This window comes from Schistocerca piceifrons, chromosome 11 (assembly GCF_021461385.2).
Source record: "Schistocerca piceifrons isolate TAMUIC-IGC-003096 chromosome 11, iqSchPice1.1, whole genome shotgun sequence".
In the NCBI taxonomy this organism is placed as follows: domain Eukaryota; kingdom Metazoa; phylum Arthropoda; class Insecta; order Orthoptera; family Acrididae; genus Schistocerca; species Schistocerca piceifrons.
In genome coordinates this window covers 70288600-70303424 of record NC_060148.1, presented here as the reverse complement: position 1 = coordinate 70303424, position 14825 = coordinate 70288600, and the positions used below count along the sequence as shown (strand labels likewise).

At 44.1% G+C, this 14825-nt stretch overlaps 1 protein-coding gene across 1 annotated transcript in view; it reads right to left on the bottom strand.

The window, feature by feature from the left end:
• Positions 1-14825, bottom strand: part of LOC124719706 — a 43213-nt gene that overhangs the window by 16887 nt on the left and 11501 nt on the right. Inside the window, exon 3 of the mRNA XM_047244911.1 lies at positions 4398-4573. Within this exon, the coding sequence (XP_047100867.1) occupies positions 4398-4573 (176 nt within the window). The remainder of the gene's footprint in view (positions 1-4397; positions 4574-14825) is intronic.

Genomic DNA, 14825 nt, shown 5'->3' with positions numbered 1-14825 from the left:
TTCTCGTACGTCAGTCTGAAAACTTGGGTCTACTAAATAGCAATAAAAATGTTTCAGTTTTCACTTCTTTTGAGAGGTAGTCCGCAGATTATGTTCTTATTGTCAAAGCGATATAAACTTCTACAGCTCCTCAATTCAGCACTTCGTTGGGATATATATTTCTTTTTTTGCCTCCCAAGCAATATGAATTCTGCCATCATTGCCAAAATGTAGCTAAAACTTAACAGAACTTACTCAGCCCGAAGAATGCTACAGATCTCGCTTCAATATTTTCCGGTTGTGAGAAGCTCCTCTAGTTTTGTTCACACGAAATCGGAGAACGTTCTTTGTTTCGAGCAACATCCCTCACCCTTTTACTCGCGATGAGCACATTATCGGCTGGAGTACATTCTCTGACTCGCTTTACTCATGCGAACATCAAAATGTCCTCCCAAAATTTCCAGTACGAAGTATATCCTCCGTTTTACTGACACGCCCCACTACACTTCGCCAGCACCTCAGCTCTCCGAGCAGATCCCAAGCACTCGAGCAATGCTGAACAAGAAGTCGCTCTGGCGTCCTATACGGGGTCTCCCTTACATACGAACCACACTTTCACAAAACTCTCCGAATACACCGAAGCCGTCCGTTGGCCTTCCCTACCAGAATCCTCACATGTTTATTCCATTTCATCTCGCTTCGCAACATTACGCCCAGATATTTAAACGAACTGACTGTGGTAAGCAGGACACTTCGAATGCCGTATGCGGATATTACGGGTTCGTCTTTGCTACTCATCCGCTTTCTTCTACATCACACCAACTAGAAATTTTGTCGACGTCATCTAGTGTCAACCTGCAGTCACTCAACTTATTCCATGTGCTCGTTCTTCCGTTAGCACCCCGCAATGGGACACCGTGTCAAATGCTTTCGAGAAATCTAGAAATATGGAATCTGCCTGTTGCCCTTCATCCATAGCTCTCAGTGCATCATGTGAGAAAAGGAAAAGGTGAGATTCACAGAAGCGATGCTTACCAAAACCGTGTTGATTTGTGCACATAAGCTCCTTAGTCTGAAGAAAGTTGATAATGTTCGAACTGAGAATACGTTCAAGGATTCTGCAGGAACCAGGTGTTAGGGATATTGGTCTGCAATTTTGTGGGTCCGTTCTTTTACCTTTCGTATACACTATAGTCACTTGCACTTTTTTCCATTCCCTTGGTTCTTAGCGCTGATCGCAAGATTCGCGGTAAATGCAAGCTAAGTAAGGGGCCAATGCCGTACACTACTCTTTATAAAACCAAACTGGCATTCCACCTAGGCATTGCCACTTATTTATTTTCAGCTGTTTCAGCTGTTTCTCTACGCCAGCGGTACTCATTACTATGATTTCCACACGGGACTCTGTGCGATGGTCAAACGACGGCACGTTTGTACCATTCTCCTGCGTGAGCGATTTCTTAAACGAGGAATTTTTAACTTCGGCCTTCCTTTTGGAATATTCTAGCGCCAAAGCAGACTGGTCAACGTGTGACTGAATAGAAGCGTTGGATCCGCTTAACGATTTTGCAGAGGAGCAAAACTTTTTCCGGTTCTCCGGTGGTAGCTGTTGTATGCTTCGCGCACAGATCTTTTCACAGACGCACGAATCTCTACAAATATTGCTGTCCTCATTTGCGCGTTCTCTTTTGAACCGAGAATGTAACAGCCTTTCGTTCCTCAGCATTTTCCGAATTTCGTTATTAAAGCACGATGAGTCTTTTCCGCCCTTGATCCACTGAGTAGGCGCATACTTTTCCGGATCACGATTTACAATCTCTTTAAACTTTAGCCATAATACCTCTATGGCCATAATTCAGGAATTAAATGATTGTATTTTATTGTCTAAGTGAGACGCTGACAACTGCATATCTAGCCGGCCGAAGTGGCCGTGCGGTTAAAGGCGCGGCAGTCTGGAACCGCAAGACCGCTACGGTCGCAGGTTCGAATCCTGCCTCGGGCATGGATGTTTGTGATGTCCTTAGGTTAGTTAGGTTTAACTAGTTCTAAGTTCTAGGGGACTAATGACATCAGCAGTTGAGTCCCATAGTGCTCAGAGCCATTTGAACCATTTTTGAACTGCATATCAACTCTCCTAGCGTTCTCGACTGATTTACTGACTTTCGTAACCATAGTCGCTATGATAACATCATGATCACTAATCCCCATCACTATGCTGACGCCATCGATAAGGTCCTGCCTGTTTGTGCTGGCTGACGAACTAGCTGCTCAACACAGTTTTCGGAAAATGTGCTCAAAAGTCCTTCACAAGACTGTCTGTCTGCACGACCTGCAGTGAATCCATAGACGTCCCAGTCTATACTCGGTAGGTTAAGGTCACCGCCAGCTAGTGTCGCGTGATCTGGATATTTATGCAATGCTGACTATTTACCTTCTTTGAATGGCTCCACATCTGTCCCAGCGGAGTCGGGTGGGTGGTAAAAACATCCAACAACTGACATGGTTTCACCTAGTCCTGTTATGTGCGACCACGTAACTTCACTATTGCACTCAAATTCAACGTCAGTAAAGAGAATATTTTTTGTCAACTGCAATGAACACTTCCCCTCCTACGGCGTCGAATATGTCTTTCCGATAAACATTCCAAGACTCGCTAAATATCTCAGAGTTTTTCACTTTGGGTCTTAACCAGCTCTCAATTCAAGAATAATTTGAGGCTGAGAACGTTCATGGAGGAGAGTAAATTTGGGAACTATGTTACAAATACTTCGACAGTTGACTGATAATAGTTTCAGAGTCGAACTCACTTTACTCTGAAAGCTATCTGATTTCCCTAAATGTGTGCCAACTGGCGAGTGTTCATGAGAGCACCTCAAACTACTGGCTAGCCTGAAACCCCCCCATGTACTCTCCACAAGTACTCTGCTATCCGATTAGCTGCTTCCTTTGTGTAGTGCCCCCTTGTCTTGAAATCTACCCATCTCCGATTTTCAGTTCACCTTCCCAACCACTGTTACCTTCATTACCACTGCCTGACACAATGTCGATAGTTTTATCCCGCCACACTATCTGCCTGTGTCCGTGCACAGTGAACCGGTAACCTACTCACAGTTCTGATGACAGATGTGGAGTAGCAAACCAAAAAACCCCACACGATAAACATTGTGGAGTAACAATACCGTTCCTCAAAAACAGCTCCAGTTGGCTGCAAATCATGTTCAATCATCCTGCATAATATTTTATCCTGAGTGTGTATTTTACTACCCTGACCGTGATCTGTGCTACTCCCAGTCATCATCCTATAGCACATAATTTCGTTACACTGACCACTGCCTGTCCACAGCTGTTTACCCACATCAATTCTCATGATGAACTTAACTGTGGATGTCGGTTGATCACCTTCGTTTCAAAAGACCTAGTCCATTTCCCAGACACACTCATCCCAAAGTGACTCCCCTACCGACCTCTTCAGATATAACTGCAGAAGTCTTTCATCCAATTGATAGCAATCACGACTGAGTCTAATTGTCCATTCTAATCCACGTCTTCCACCTCCATAGCTACCCCACAATAAGCCACCTAAAAGACTCCAAGAACACCGCCACAAGACCTGGGGTGCCTGCTGGGAGCTTGCCCATTCCCACACAGGAAGCCACCTGGTCACCCTCCATAGTGCCAACGTATCTCCTACACTACTCCATTCCACGGCCCCGTATGTCAACCACTCGAGAGACTATTCCGCTTTCCTCCCGCTCACAACCTCCACTATTTACGCTCTATGCTACGGACTGATTTAAACACACCAATCACAGGACAAAATATAAGAATGACAGCTATCCACTTCCTGCCCTCATCGCTGCTTAGATTTTTCCTCCATCTATTGAGATGAACATGACAAGTGGCCTCTTTTCCTCACCGACTGGATGCCAGTATCTGGACTAGAGTCGCAACTACACGGTATTACCGTAATTACTCCCGAAGTGTTTTTGTTTTTTTTGTCCCGAATAAGACGAGGATACGCTCACTTTTCGTGCCAGGTTCCACATCATTGTTTCCACAAATTATGAAAAATTCGGAAGTATCTGTAACCATCAGTACTTTCTCTAGTAAATGCAGTAACATCGTTTATTGTGTCAGTTTTCTCCGCTGGCCTGTTACGTAATACGTGGCACATTTTAAGACACAATACGAATCAAAAAATCGAAGGTCAAACACAGTCAAAATCCTTTGTAAATCACGAGTTTCTTTAACCATGTCCTTCACTACTGTCTATTAGTGCTAGTTCTTTGATCCATTTTGAATTAAATGATCCCTGTGTTTTCTATAACTTTAATGAATACTTCCATGGATAAAAGTGAGATAAACTCCAATAAACCATAGTGAGTACGACAGACATTTGAGTGTACACTGGTTTATACCTGATTATCAAGTTCCCTGGCCCGTCCTTGTCTTCTTCCATCTCGTAGTGCTCCACCTGTTTGCTGGCTAATTGCATGTCATGTACCCATCCGGTTAATTTCGTGCGCAGCATGTCTTTCACACGTTCCATGTCCTTAACCCAACCGTGGAGTTGCTGATCACTTGCGTTGTTACCCTGAGACACACAGAAAATAGTTCAAATTACTTTCATAACATCCACAAGCAGCAGCCTGTCTTAGTATACAGTTACATGTAGCACTATTACATGACACTGAAATTACTGCCAGCGCATGAGTGCAGTACATTCAGTTTTGTACATGCATAAAAACATTAATGCACAGCAGATGCCCGGTGGTTTTTTTAAAAATAAATACATTTCTCAAACTGTGACATCAGATAAGAGAGGTGCAGATATTTGTTGGTAGTTGACATTACAGACGCCTGAATGTATGAATGTATACTCCCGTGACGATGTATCCAACTGAAATGTTCTGCAGCTGCCAGCAGCGTCGGGTTCCTACGTGTAAAGCCACATGGCCTGGCTGGAACTCTGACGAGATTCTATTCAAACTTTTGAACGATTTTCGAAAACAGAATGGCCAGACTGTTGACAAATACGTCAAAATCCTACTCGTTACCAACGCTCTGAGAAACCTGAACACATGTTATGACCTTCTACAAACGCAACGATAGACATCAGCCGCTCCATATCTGAAACATTATCTGAGGTAGTTGTGCACACGGGAAATGTCAGTTTGACTAAAAATTTTGTAGCGTTTGTCTGTTGCCTGGCTGATCGCTTTTGCAGAAAATTTGCGTTTGTTGCTCGTCATCTAACACGATGTCGTCTGCATCTCAACACGTCTCGACTATTGCAGATTTGAAGGAATGTATTAACTGTCCGAGTGTTAAGATCATTTTTTCTGGACCATTTTCGGGTACGAAGTTCACATTTGTGTCACATATTAAGGTCTATGCTACTTTGGCGTTGTAAAAATCGTAAGCTTCTAAGTCAATGCAATAAAGATATGGCCATTTAAATGATATATTTTGATACTCGAAACATCACTCACAAAAATCTATAAGGCGCTCCCTGTTGATTTAGTATCATGACATTTTGGAAGAAGCCAGATTTCACAGTGCAAATAAAGGAAAAAATCTTAAAATCCATAATTGGTAACTATATAACTCTAGAAAATACTTTTCGTATTATTTTTTATCAGTCTGTCGATTTGTCTGTCCATCTGTTGTGAATCTTTTTCTCTGGATCAGTTCTGGGTATCATGTTCAAATTATGTCACATACAAAGGTATACATAAAAATTGTAAGCTTATAACTGACTCCAGTCAATAGATATGGATGTTTATGTCTCGTGTTTTATAATCGAAAATTCACTCATGGAAACCTATAGGGTGCCCTCCATTGACTTGGAATCATGAGATTTGGCAACAACTAAGTTTTCCAGTACAAGTAAAGCAAAAAATCTGAAACTTGTTAATTTTTCATGATATCACATAAAAATGTCGTTCTCGATTTGGACTTACATTGTATTCATAACCTGTTGAAAGTATAACATACGAACATTACTGAATCCAAACATAAAATGTATGTTGTATTCATGATGTAGTACGTAAACGGAAATGTGTTATTAAATCTTCTCTCCCTACATACATAAACTAAAGTCCTCTGCTTGCTTGTTCTTGTTTGTTTTGGCTGGTCTGAGGAAATAACGTAGAATTTCTGAATCGATCTTGGTATTCCTGGGACCAGTATCTTGCCAGTAAATCTACAAAGTGTCGATAACAGGCAAAAATTATTGGGAATCTCGATTCCGAGGATGGGGAGTTTGTACAGAACCCTTAGTGCGTGAGTCCCTCTCGCACTTTCCCATTCTGTTTTCCTTTTTTCTATCTACCCTAGCATCACCCAGTATGTTGTTCTGGAAGGTGAGTGCTCACCACAGACATGGGTGCCGTCAGGAGTGTCTGAGGGAAGTGGGACAGAACTGCTCTTGTTCTCTGTACGTGGAGTCCCCAATCCTTTTGGGTCACACTGAAACAGGTGACAGTGGTTCCACAATAGATTATATTGAGATAGGGAACCAATACTCGAAAGTGCATATTTGCTGTGTTAAGGACATGCACAGCATACACCACCCAACAACAATGTAGCTCACAGCAATTCTTCAAAGCAACGACTGTCAGTCTGAATGAATGCATGTATTGCAATGATGCCTGCAGTTCTTCACACTCTTGCAAAGATCTCGGGTGTCCGTTGTGCACTCGAACAGTAGCAGCTGATAAACAATGTACACACCTGACCACCAAACGGACATACTGTACACAGTTGGTCTCACAGCACTCAAGCATTGTGGCGCATTAACCTGTGACGCAAGCACACCACTGACCCTGCTGTCAGCTGTCCATTGCATCAGATAGCTTGTGTCGTGTTCATGGTGAGGTGTGTTGCTGTGTACAGTGCACAATGAGTAATCAAAGATGAAATGTGCAAGCACGGGGACAAACGGATTTTGAGCCCTATGTCTGCTTGTGTCGATCCAGTATCGTTCACAGCGCTGTACTGTCCAACTTCATACAGTTTGTATTGTTTATGGATGAGGCCTCATTCATCCGTGATGTTGTTTTCAAAAGCCAAACAGGCAGATCTAGAATGAGGACAACACCCACGCCACCCATATGGGAGGCCAACAGCAAAGATTCTCAGTCAAGGTATTTTAAGGCATTATCCAAGATCGTTCCACTTTGATGTTAAAGTTTACAAGCACCTGAAGAATACTCACTCTCATTGTAGGACTGGAAAGGGGGGTCCTCTCTGATGGCCATTGCGATCGCTGTATCTTACAACGCTAGACTTCATTCTCTGAGGTTATGTACGAAACACCTGTAGATACAGCTGAAGACCTGCTTGCCAGGGTCCAAGCTGCCCGCCTCCTGGTACAACATTGTTGCTCACGGGCGAGGCCTCCACGACGAGTGCGGCCGCCTCATGTTTAAAGATGATTAAAGATGTAGCTGTTGTCACACGCATCGACTCAGTCTGTGTTTCGACAAGTCTCTACACAGTTGTCACTTCTGCCCAGCTGCTCAGAACAATAAAGTGTGACATGTCTTGGAAGACAGTAGCGTGATTGACTCGATTCCACTATCACAGTAGCCGCCACGATACAGGAATGACCTGTGAGGATATGCTGACATCACTCCGAAACTGTGATCACAGAGAGAGCGTCATGCAGTCAAAGGTCGTGAGATGGTGGTATGAATGTGGGAAATTTTCAAGAACACTGCCATCCTGAATTTGGAATCATTCAACTGTATGTCAGTCAGACACCTTAGGCAAGTGTACGGTGGTGGAGAGAAAAACGGATTTACTTGTGTTGCAGATATGTGCAAATATTATTTTCTTAATAAAATTTTTGTACTTATTTAGCTACTCCGAGATCATTTTTTACAGTTCTTTTGTCAGCTATGTTTATTTACCAGGTCACATCTACACTCTTTTTGGAGAACTGTCGAGATGATTTCCCAAGTTTCTGCAATGTGTCACACGAAACGTAACCGATCAGCAGCTACTTGCAGCCAGCATATTCCATTTCGCGCATTTCTGTCACAGCACAATCCCACTCGTTTAACATGTGGAAGTTCTTCTTCTTACGAGAAATAAACCCGTTTGTGCTGCCTTGCGTCCACGCTTGGTAAGTAATGAGAGTAGTAGCAAGTTGAGAGAGGCATGTTCAAATGTGTACCAACACGCTGGGCACTGTCGCAATGCGCTATGTGTAAGTAATGTTAGTGGGGAGAGAAGAAGCGTGATGAACTGCGACTTGAATTGCTGATCAGCGCACGCTGCGTGGCTGAAGGGGTTTGTAAACAGCCCTGCGGAGGGCGACCCGAGTCCTTCTCTCTCTCCGACTGCCAGCCAGCCCTGATATCGGAGTCAAGCGCTCGTGCGGTATCCGTGACGACGATGGTGACTGCAGTCATGGCCACGCACGTTGGATAACAATGACGACGCCGCACTGTTGTCACTGTTTACCGACGACGGTGTGATGTCATTCATCATGGTCGCCTTGGCTGAGGATGAAAGCAAGTATACGTATTTTCTATACTGTTTTTGTTTATACACTAATGGCCATTAAAATTGCTACACCACGAAGATGACGTGCTACAGATGCGAAATTTAACCGACAGGAAGAAGATGCTGTGATATGCAAATGATTAGCTTTTCAGAGCATTCACACAATGTTGGCGCCGGTGGCGACACCTACAACGTGCTGACATGAGGAAAGTTTTCAACCGATTTCTAATGCACAAAGAGCAGTTGACCGGCATTGCCTGGTGAAACGTTGTTATGATGCCTCGTGTAAGGAGGAGAAATGCGTACCATCACGTCTCCGACTTTGATAAAGGTCAGATTGTAGCCTATCGCGATTGCGGTTTATCGTATCGCGACATTGCTGCTCGCTTTGGTCGAGATTCAATGACTGTTAGCAGACTAGAAACGGTGGGTTCAGGAAGGTACTATGGAACGCCGTGCTGGATCCCAACGGCCTAATATGACTAGCAGTCGAGATGACAGGCATCTTATCCGCATGGCTGTAATGGATCGTGCAGCCATGTCCAGATGGAGACGTTTGCAAGACAACAATCATCTGTACGAACAGTTCGACGACGCTTGCAGCAGCATGGACTATCAGCTTGGAGACTGTGGCTGCGGTTACCCTTGACGCTGCATCACAGACAGGAGCGCCTGCTATGCTGTAGTCAACGACGAACCTGGTTGCACGAATGGCAAAACGTCATTTTTTCGGATGAATCCAGGTTCTGTTTACGGCATCATGATGGTCGCATCCATGTTTGGCGACGTCGCGGTGAACGCACATTGGAAGCGCGTATTCGTCATCGCCATACTGGCGTATCACCCGGCGTGATGGTATGGGGTGCCATTGGTTACACGTCTCGATCACCTCTTGTTCGCAATGACGGCACTTTGAATAGTGGACGTTACATTCAGATGTCTTACGACCCGTGGCTCTACCTTCATTCGATCCCTGCGAAATCCTACATTTCAGCAGGACAATTCCTGACCGCATGTTGCAGGTCCTGTACGGGCCTTTCTGGATACAGAAAATGTTCGACTGCTGCCCTGGCCAGCACATTCTCCAGATCTCTCACCAATTGAAAACGTCTGGTCAATGGTGGCCAAGCAACCGTCTCGTCACAATACGCCAGTCACTACTCTTGATGAACTGTGGTATCGTGTTGAGGCTGCATGGGCAGCTGTACCTGTACACGCCATCAAAGCTCTGTTTGACTCAATGCCCAGAACGTATGAAGGCCGTTATTACGGCCAGAGGTGGTTGTTCTGGGTACTGATTTCTCAGGATCTACGCACCGAAATTCCATGAAAATGTAATCACTGTCAGTTCTAGAATAATGTATTTGTCCAATGAATACCCGTTTATCATCTGCATTTCTTCTTGGTGTAGCAATTTTAATGGCTAGTAGTGTAAGTGATTCTTATGGGTTCTACTTCTTCCTTTCCAGGTGTGAGCAGGCGTTACTCGCTGTGTGATCTGAGCCCAGCAGCTGATAATGATGATGACGATGATGATGATCTCTGGGGAACGACTTAGATTGTTCAGAGGCAGATATCGCTTATTCTACAGTATTAAATTTTTTGTTTGTTATTTTTGAGATGCTCTAGTTTGTAGATGTTCTCAATGCGAATATCGGTGTTTTGACACGACCACCAGCTACTAGTTCTTTTGCACCTATGTTTTCGTATGGGTTTGTTCATATTCTCTTAGACACATTCACCTACCGACGTCATAAATCTCCTCTAGTACCCATGCTGGATATGCCCTTAATGACAAACATGCCCACTGATGATGAGTTGCCGGAAGTGTATTCCAGTAATGAACATAACAACAATTTCACTTGTAAGTACTCAGAATTTATTATTATTATTATACGAATACGGATTTTTATTTCTCCTTCCTTAGATATTTATCAACTGCGTCTCTTTCTCCTTCTTGTGTGCAGAGTTATTAGGATTTCGACGTGTCGTTGAGGGGAAGAGCATTGACCAAGTTAGGGGGAGAGCTGTCGTGACGTCATGGGGTGAGTCGATACCAGAGCGGTCATACTGAGTCACTTTTCTGAGGTGCAGGAAAGGGGGTCGTGTAAGACACTCAGCTGTATACCCTGCCTTGATTTATGTTCATAAGATTTTGATCAACTTATTGTGGGGTCCAGTTGCATCTCTCTTCAAAAGTATATACTGCTAACAAAAAGCATGTCCTAATGCCCAGAATCATGACGAGAGGAATTTAAATTGATTTCCATGGTTGCTTCTCGCTAGCGATAGAAATTACCCTAAAAATACAGGGCATACAGATACACAACAAACACCAGATATCCACTGACGATCTAATTTCTCGTATATGGCCGGATGTTGGAAAGCCATAAGGAGAAGACGAACATTAACACACTGTGTGGCCCATCGACAAAGAAGTCAAGCGTAAATTAGGTGGTCCCCTCTTCTTGTCCATATTAGCTGAGAAACGTCCAAAAAGTGTAGGCCTGCTGCTACTCTCTGAAGGCGATAAGCAACACAACGTTTGGATCAAATGCATGTCCCACCTACGTTCCTCTGAAATGAAAACAAAAAAGGTGCAAGACATTTTTGCTGTGGATGTCTCGTATACCAAGAGCATGTATCTTGAAAGACCTAATTGACTGCTAGAGCCAGGAAACAATATGTGTGGAAATGCTTATCAAGGATAAACGGTTCTAGAAGTTTAAGAATGCCTCTCACCAACACTTCTGTCCCTTCGTCGTTTACGTCGATTTAGAGCGCCTCCTAGCTCCTGTGGTACAGTGTGAACGTGGTGCCTCTGCCTCCCATATCACTGTCACAAAATGATGCATACGATATGTGGCTACCCATCAAGTTCTGTGCACTAAAATTAAAATCTTATGTCAAGGGAATAGTGCGAGATGGCTGCTCACTGAGCTTGAAAGTCTTGTCCGGGATGTTTATAACATTTATAGTGAAAACGTCCTCATGACCAACGTGAAGGAGAATGATGCACTGTGCAAGCAGGCAGCTGATCGTTATATCTGGGGACTGTGACTGGACAGAGGTGAGGAAGCTCCCTGTAGAGACTGTTGCCACGTAACGGGGAAGTCCCAGAGTGCAGCTGACAACCCATGTAACTTTAAGTACTAACTGCCACAGCACACAGCCATCTTTTCCACAATTTAAGTGAGGATGATGCCCACTTTATAGTTCAGCACTTTGACGAGTCTGGGTAGTAGGATGATAAGATCAGTGTCATTGTTGACACCGTTGACAGATACATGCCGCTTCACAGAGGATCACACCACTTCCTGGATTCACAACGCTTCATGCTCACGTCTCTTTAGAAATTTGCTGAACCAACGCGTCCTGAAGATATTCTTAGCAAAGGGAGCCACTTATCTCGATGATGTAGAGTTTCAAGAGTTTCAACTTGTGACGGAGAAGGGGTCTTTCCATAGGAATATCTGGATTCTCTAGTAAACTAAGAGGCATTTCCATAATGAATGGAAAGAACAGGCACTTGGTGAATGAACAGCAGGACTTCGGCATCTCTGATTTATCACAACATGTAAAATGGTGAACACGAATGTACATCTGACCGACAACATCGAGAAGTTCTGTAGCATACGGCTGAGATTTCGTGGGATGCCATGTTAAGAAAGACACAAGCCGGCAGCGAATTCTTGACCAACGTTGACATGCTTGTCTTCCTGGAACATGCGATTCACGAGTTACTTTGCCAACGTGTGCGCAGGTATGCCAAGGCAAATAACCTGCAAATAATCGAGGGGGAGTACACGTTGTCTGACGATTTCAGTATCATCCTTTACCTGGATGTAAACTGTCTCTACAGGCAAACCATGCAACAACGTCTACCATTTGGAGGGTTCTGATGGATGTCCAAAGGGGAAATCACCATACTGAGGAAAGAGATCAAATATGTGGCTGCTGATGCTGTTGAGGGATATGTCCTAGAGGTAGAGCTGGACTATCCCACAAGTCTGCATGACAAACATGGTGATTTGCACAGCCTGAAAGACTTTCACGTTCAGGGACTTCAACAGGTGCCTCCTCTAGGGCATTGGCGCTGCACCACAAATGCTTATCAGGAGACCTTTCGACCGAGGTTATATACTGAGGTATATACTGCAATTCCAGCTGGAAGCAGGGGTGTCCTACCACGATCACAAGTGGTTCACTGGGGGGCATAGGTGTGGAAATCTGCTGCACTCAGACTATTTACTGATGCCTCTGGGTGGGTTTATTTGTTAGTAAAAAGGTAAAAGAGTGTTCCACTTGACTGGGTGTGTGTGGAATAGTTTGATGAACTGTTTGTCACAGTTCTGACTGCATGTTTGAGATTATGAATGTTTCATTGCACACTGCGTGCGTCCACGTGTGTGTGTGTGTGTGTGTGTGTGAGAGAGAGAGAGAGAGAGAGAGAGAGAGAGAGAGAGAGACAGAGTATATATTTCGTGTGGAACATGTACAATATGCATCCGTGTAAAGAAAGTATTTTATATGTTTATGGTTCGTGTGTGTGTGTGTGTGTGTGTGTGTGTATGTGTGTGTGTGTGTGTGTGTATTGTTTTTGAGCTGCCATTGCTTTTGCTGTTCTAAGTATGTACACACTGAAAACTTCTCTCTCTCTCTCTGAGTTACTAATAAGTGTTTAATAGACGTTGGAAATGAAAAAATTACCTTATTCACAAAAGAATGTGTATATTGTAATGAATCAAATACGAAATAACAAAACTGTTACGTATATAACAAATACGAGAAAAAATGGAAATTAAAAAGCTTTCAGTTGTTTTCACAATACAGTTGTTCTTCTTTTTCATATTTTTTGAATGAAATACCTCCTTTATCAGTTTTATATTGATGGCAGGAGCCAGAGAAAAAAGAAATCCTTTTCGAATACAATATTTTTTAAATTTACATACATACATACATGGCCGACCGGTTCTAGGCGGGATCGCGATTTATCGCCTCCAAGTCGTATTTGCGTAAGTGGAGCTTTGCGGATGTGCGCCAGGAATACTGCACGCGTTTACGTGTGTGTGTGTGTGTGTGTGTGTGTGTGTGTGTGTGTGGGACGTGCATCACGTCCTCGCTGTGACAGCGTGCGGTTAGCGGTCAGCGTGCAGCCAACATCCCGTTTGTGGTCTGAGCCGCTTCGCGCTTCCGCCAGCCCGGCTGTGGGCGTCACAACAATACAGGGCGAGGTGGGCCAGCGAGCGACACGGGCCGAGTCCACACAGTAGGGGGCCCGGCGTACGGCCCGACCCAAAAGCACTGTAGTGGTGACACGTGGCTGCAGTCGACTCTTACCGATACGTCGATAAGCAGCATAGAAAACGAAAAATAAAATTCAGAATTTCCCTCGTTGTCCAGGAGCAGTGAATTGGAAGGTGGTGCACACTTTTGAATCGGCACCTTCCAATACTTTGAATCCGTCGTCCTTGCCATGGCGCCACTGCGCTTTCTGCCATCTAGACCTAATCTATGCCGGCCGGTGTGGCCGAGCGGTTCTAAACGCTTCAGCCTGGAACCGCGCGACTGCTACGGTCGCAGGTTCGAATCCTGCCTCTGACATGGATGTGTGTGATGTCCTTACGTCAGTTAGGTTTAAGTAGTTCTAAGTTCTAGGGGACTGATGACCTGATAAGTCCCATAGTGCTCAGAGACATTTGAACTATTCTGACCATACATACATACATATTTGTACACAGTATTATGTGAGAGCCCAGTTACCAGGGGCACAGGGTCAAAATCGTCAGCTGCGTCGTTACCTGGGCCACAGCACGCTTTGCCGTACTACTCTGCAGGGCTGCAGTGAAGAACCATGAGAGGAATTATCTCGAATACGAATACCTCGAGACTGCTGCAGCTGTCTGAAGACTCAAGTTTCATTCAGAGAGCAAAGTGTGTCTTTAAATCGAAACTATCTGTACAACATTGGTTTCACGGAATAACTTATAGCAATTACACTTTTCCTAAGCAGGTGCAGTGTATGATCAACGAAGCGTAGCTGCACCGCAAATGTAATAAAGAAGTCGTCCTTTAAACATTCTCGCAAGCTGTGAGGTACTAACTCTACAAAATATTGGATGCGTATCAGGTAAATTGCCTTTGCTGCAGTGAAATGCTTGGGTGATGGTAACGAAAACAAGATGCAATGATAGGACATAATACGATGTCAGCAGAAACCATTCTTAAATACGGAACCCGCTACTGTCAATCGTTGAAATTACCATCCAGCAAACATCCGTAATATTTATAGGAAAAACATTTAATCTACCCAGAACCTTTTCAGTTCACTA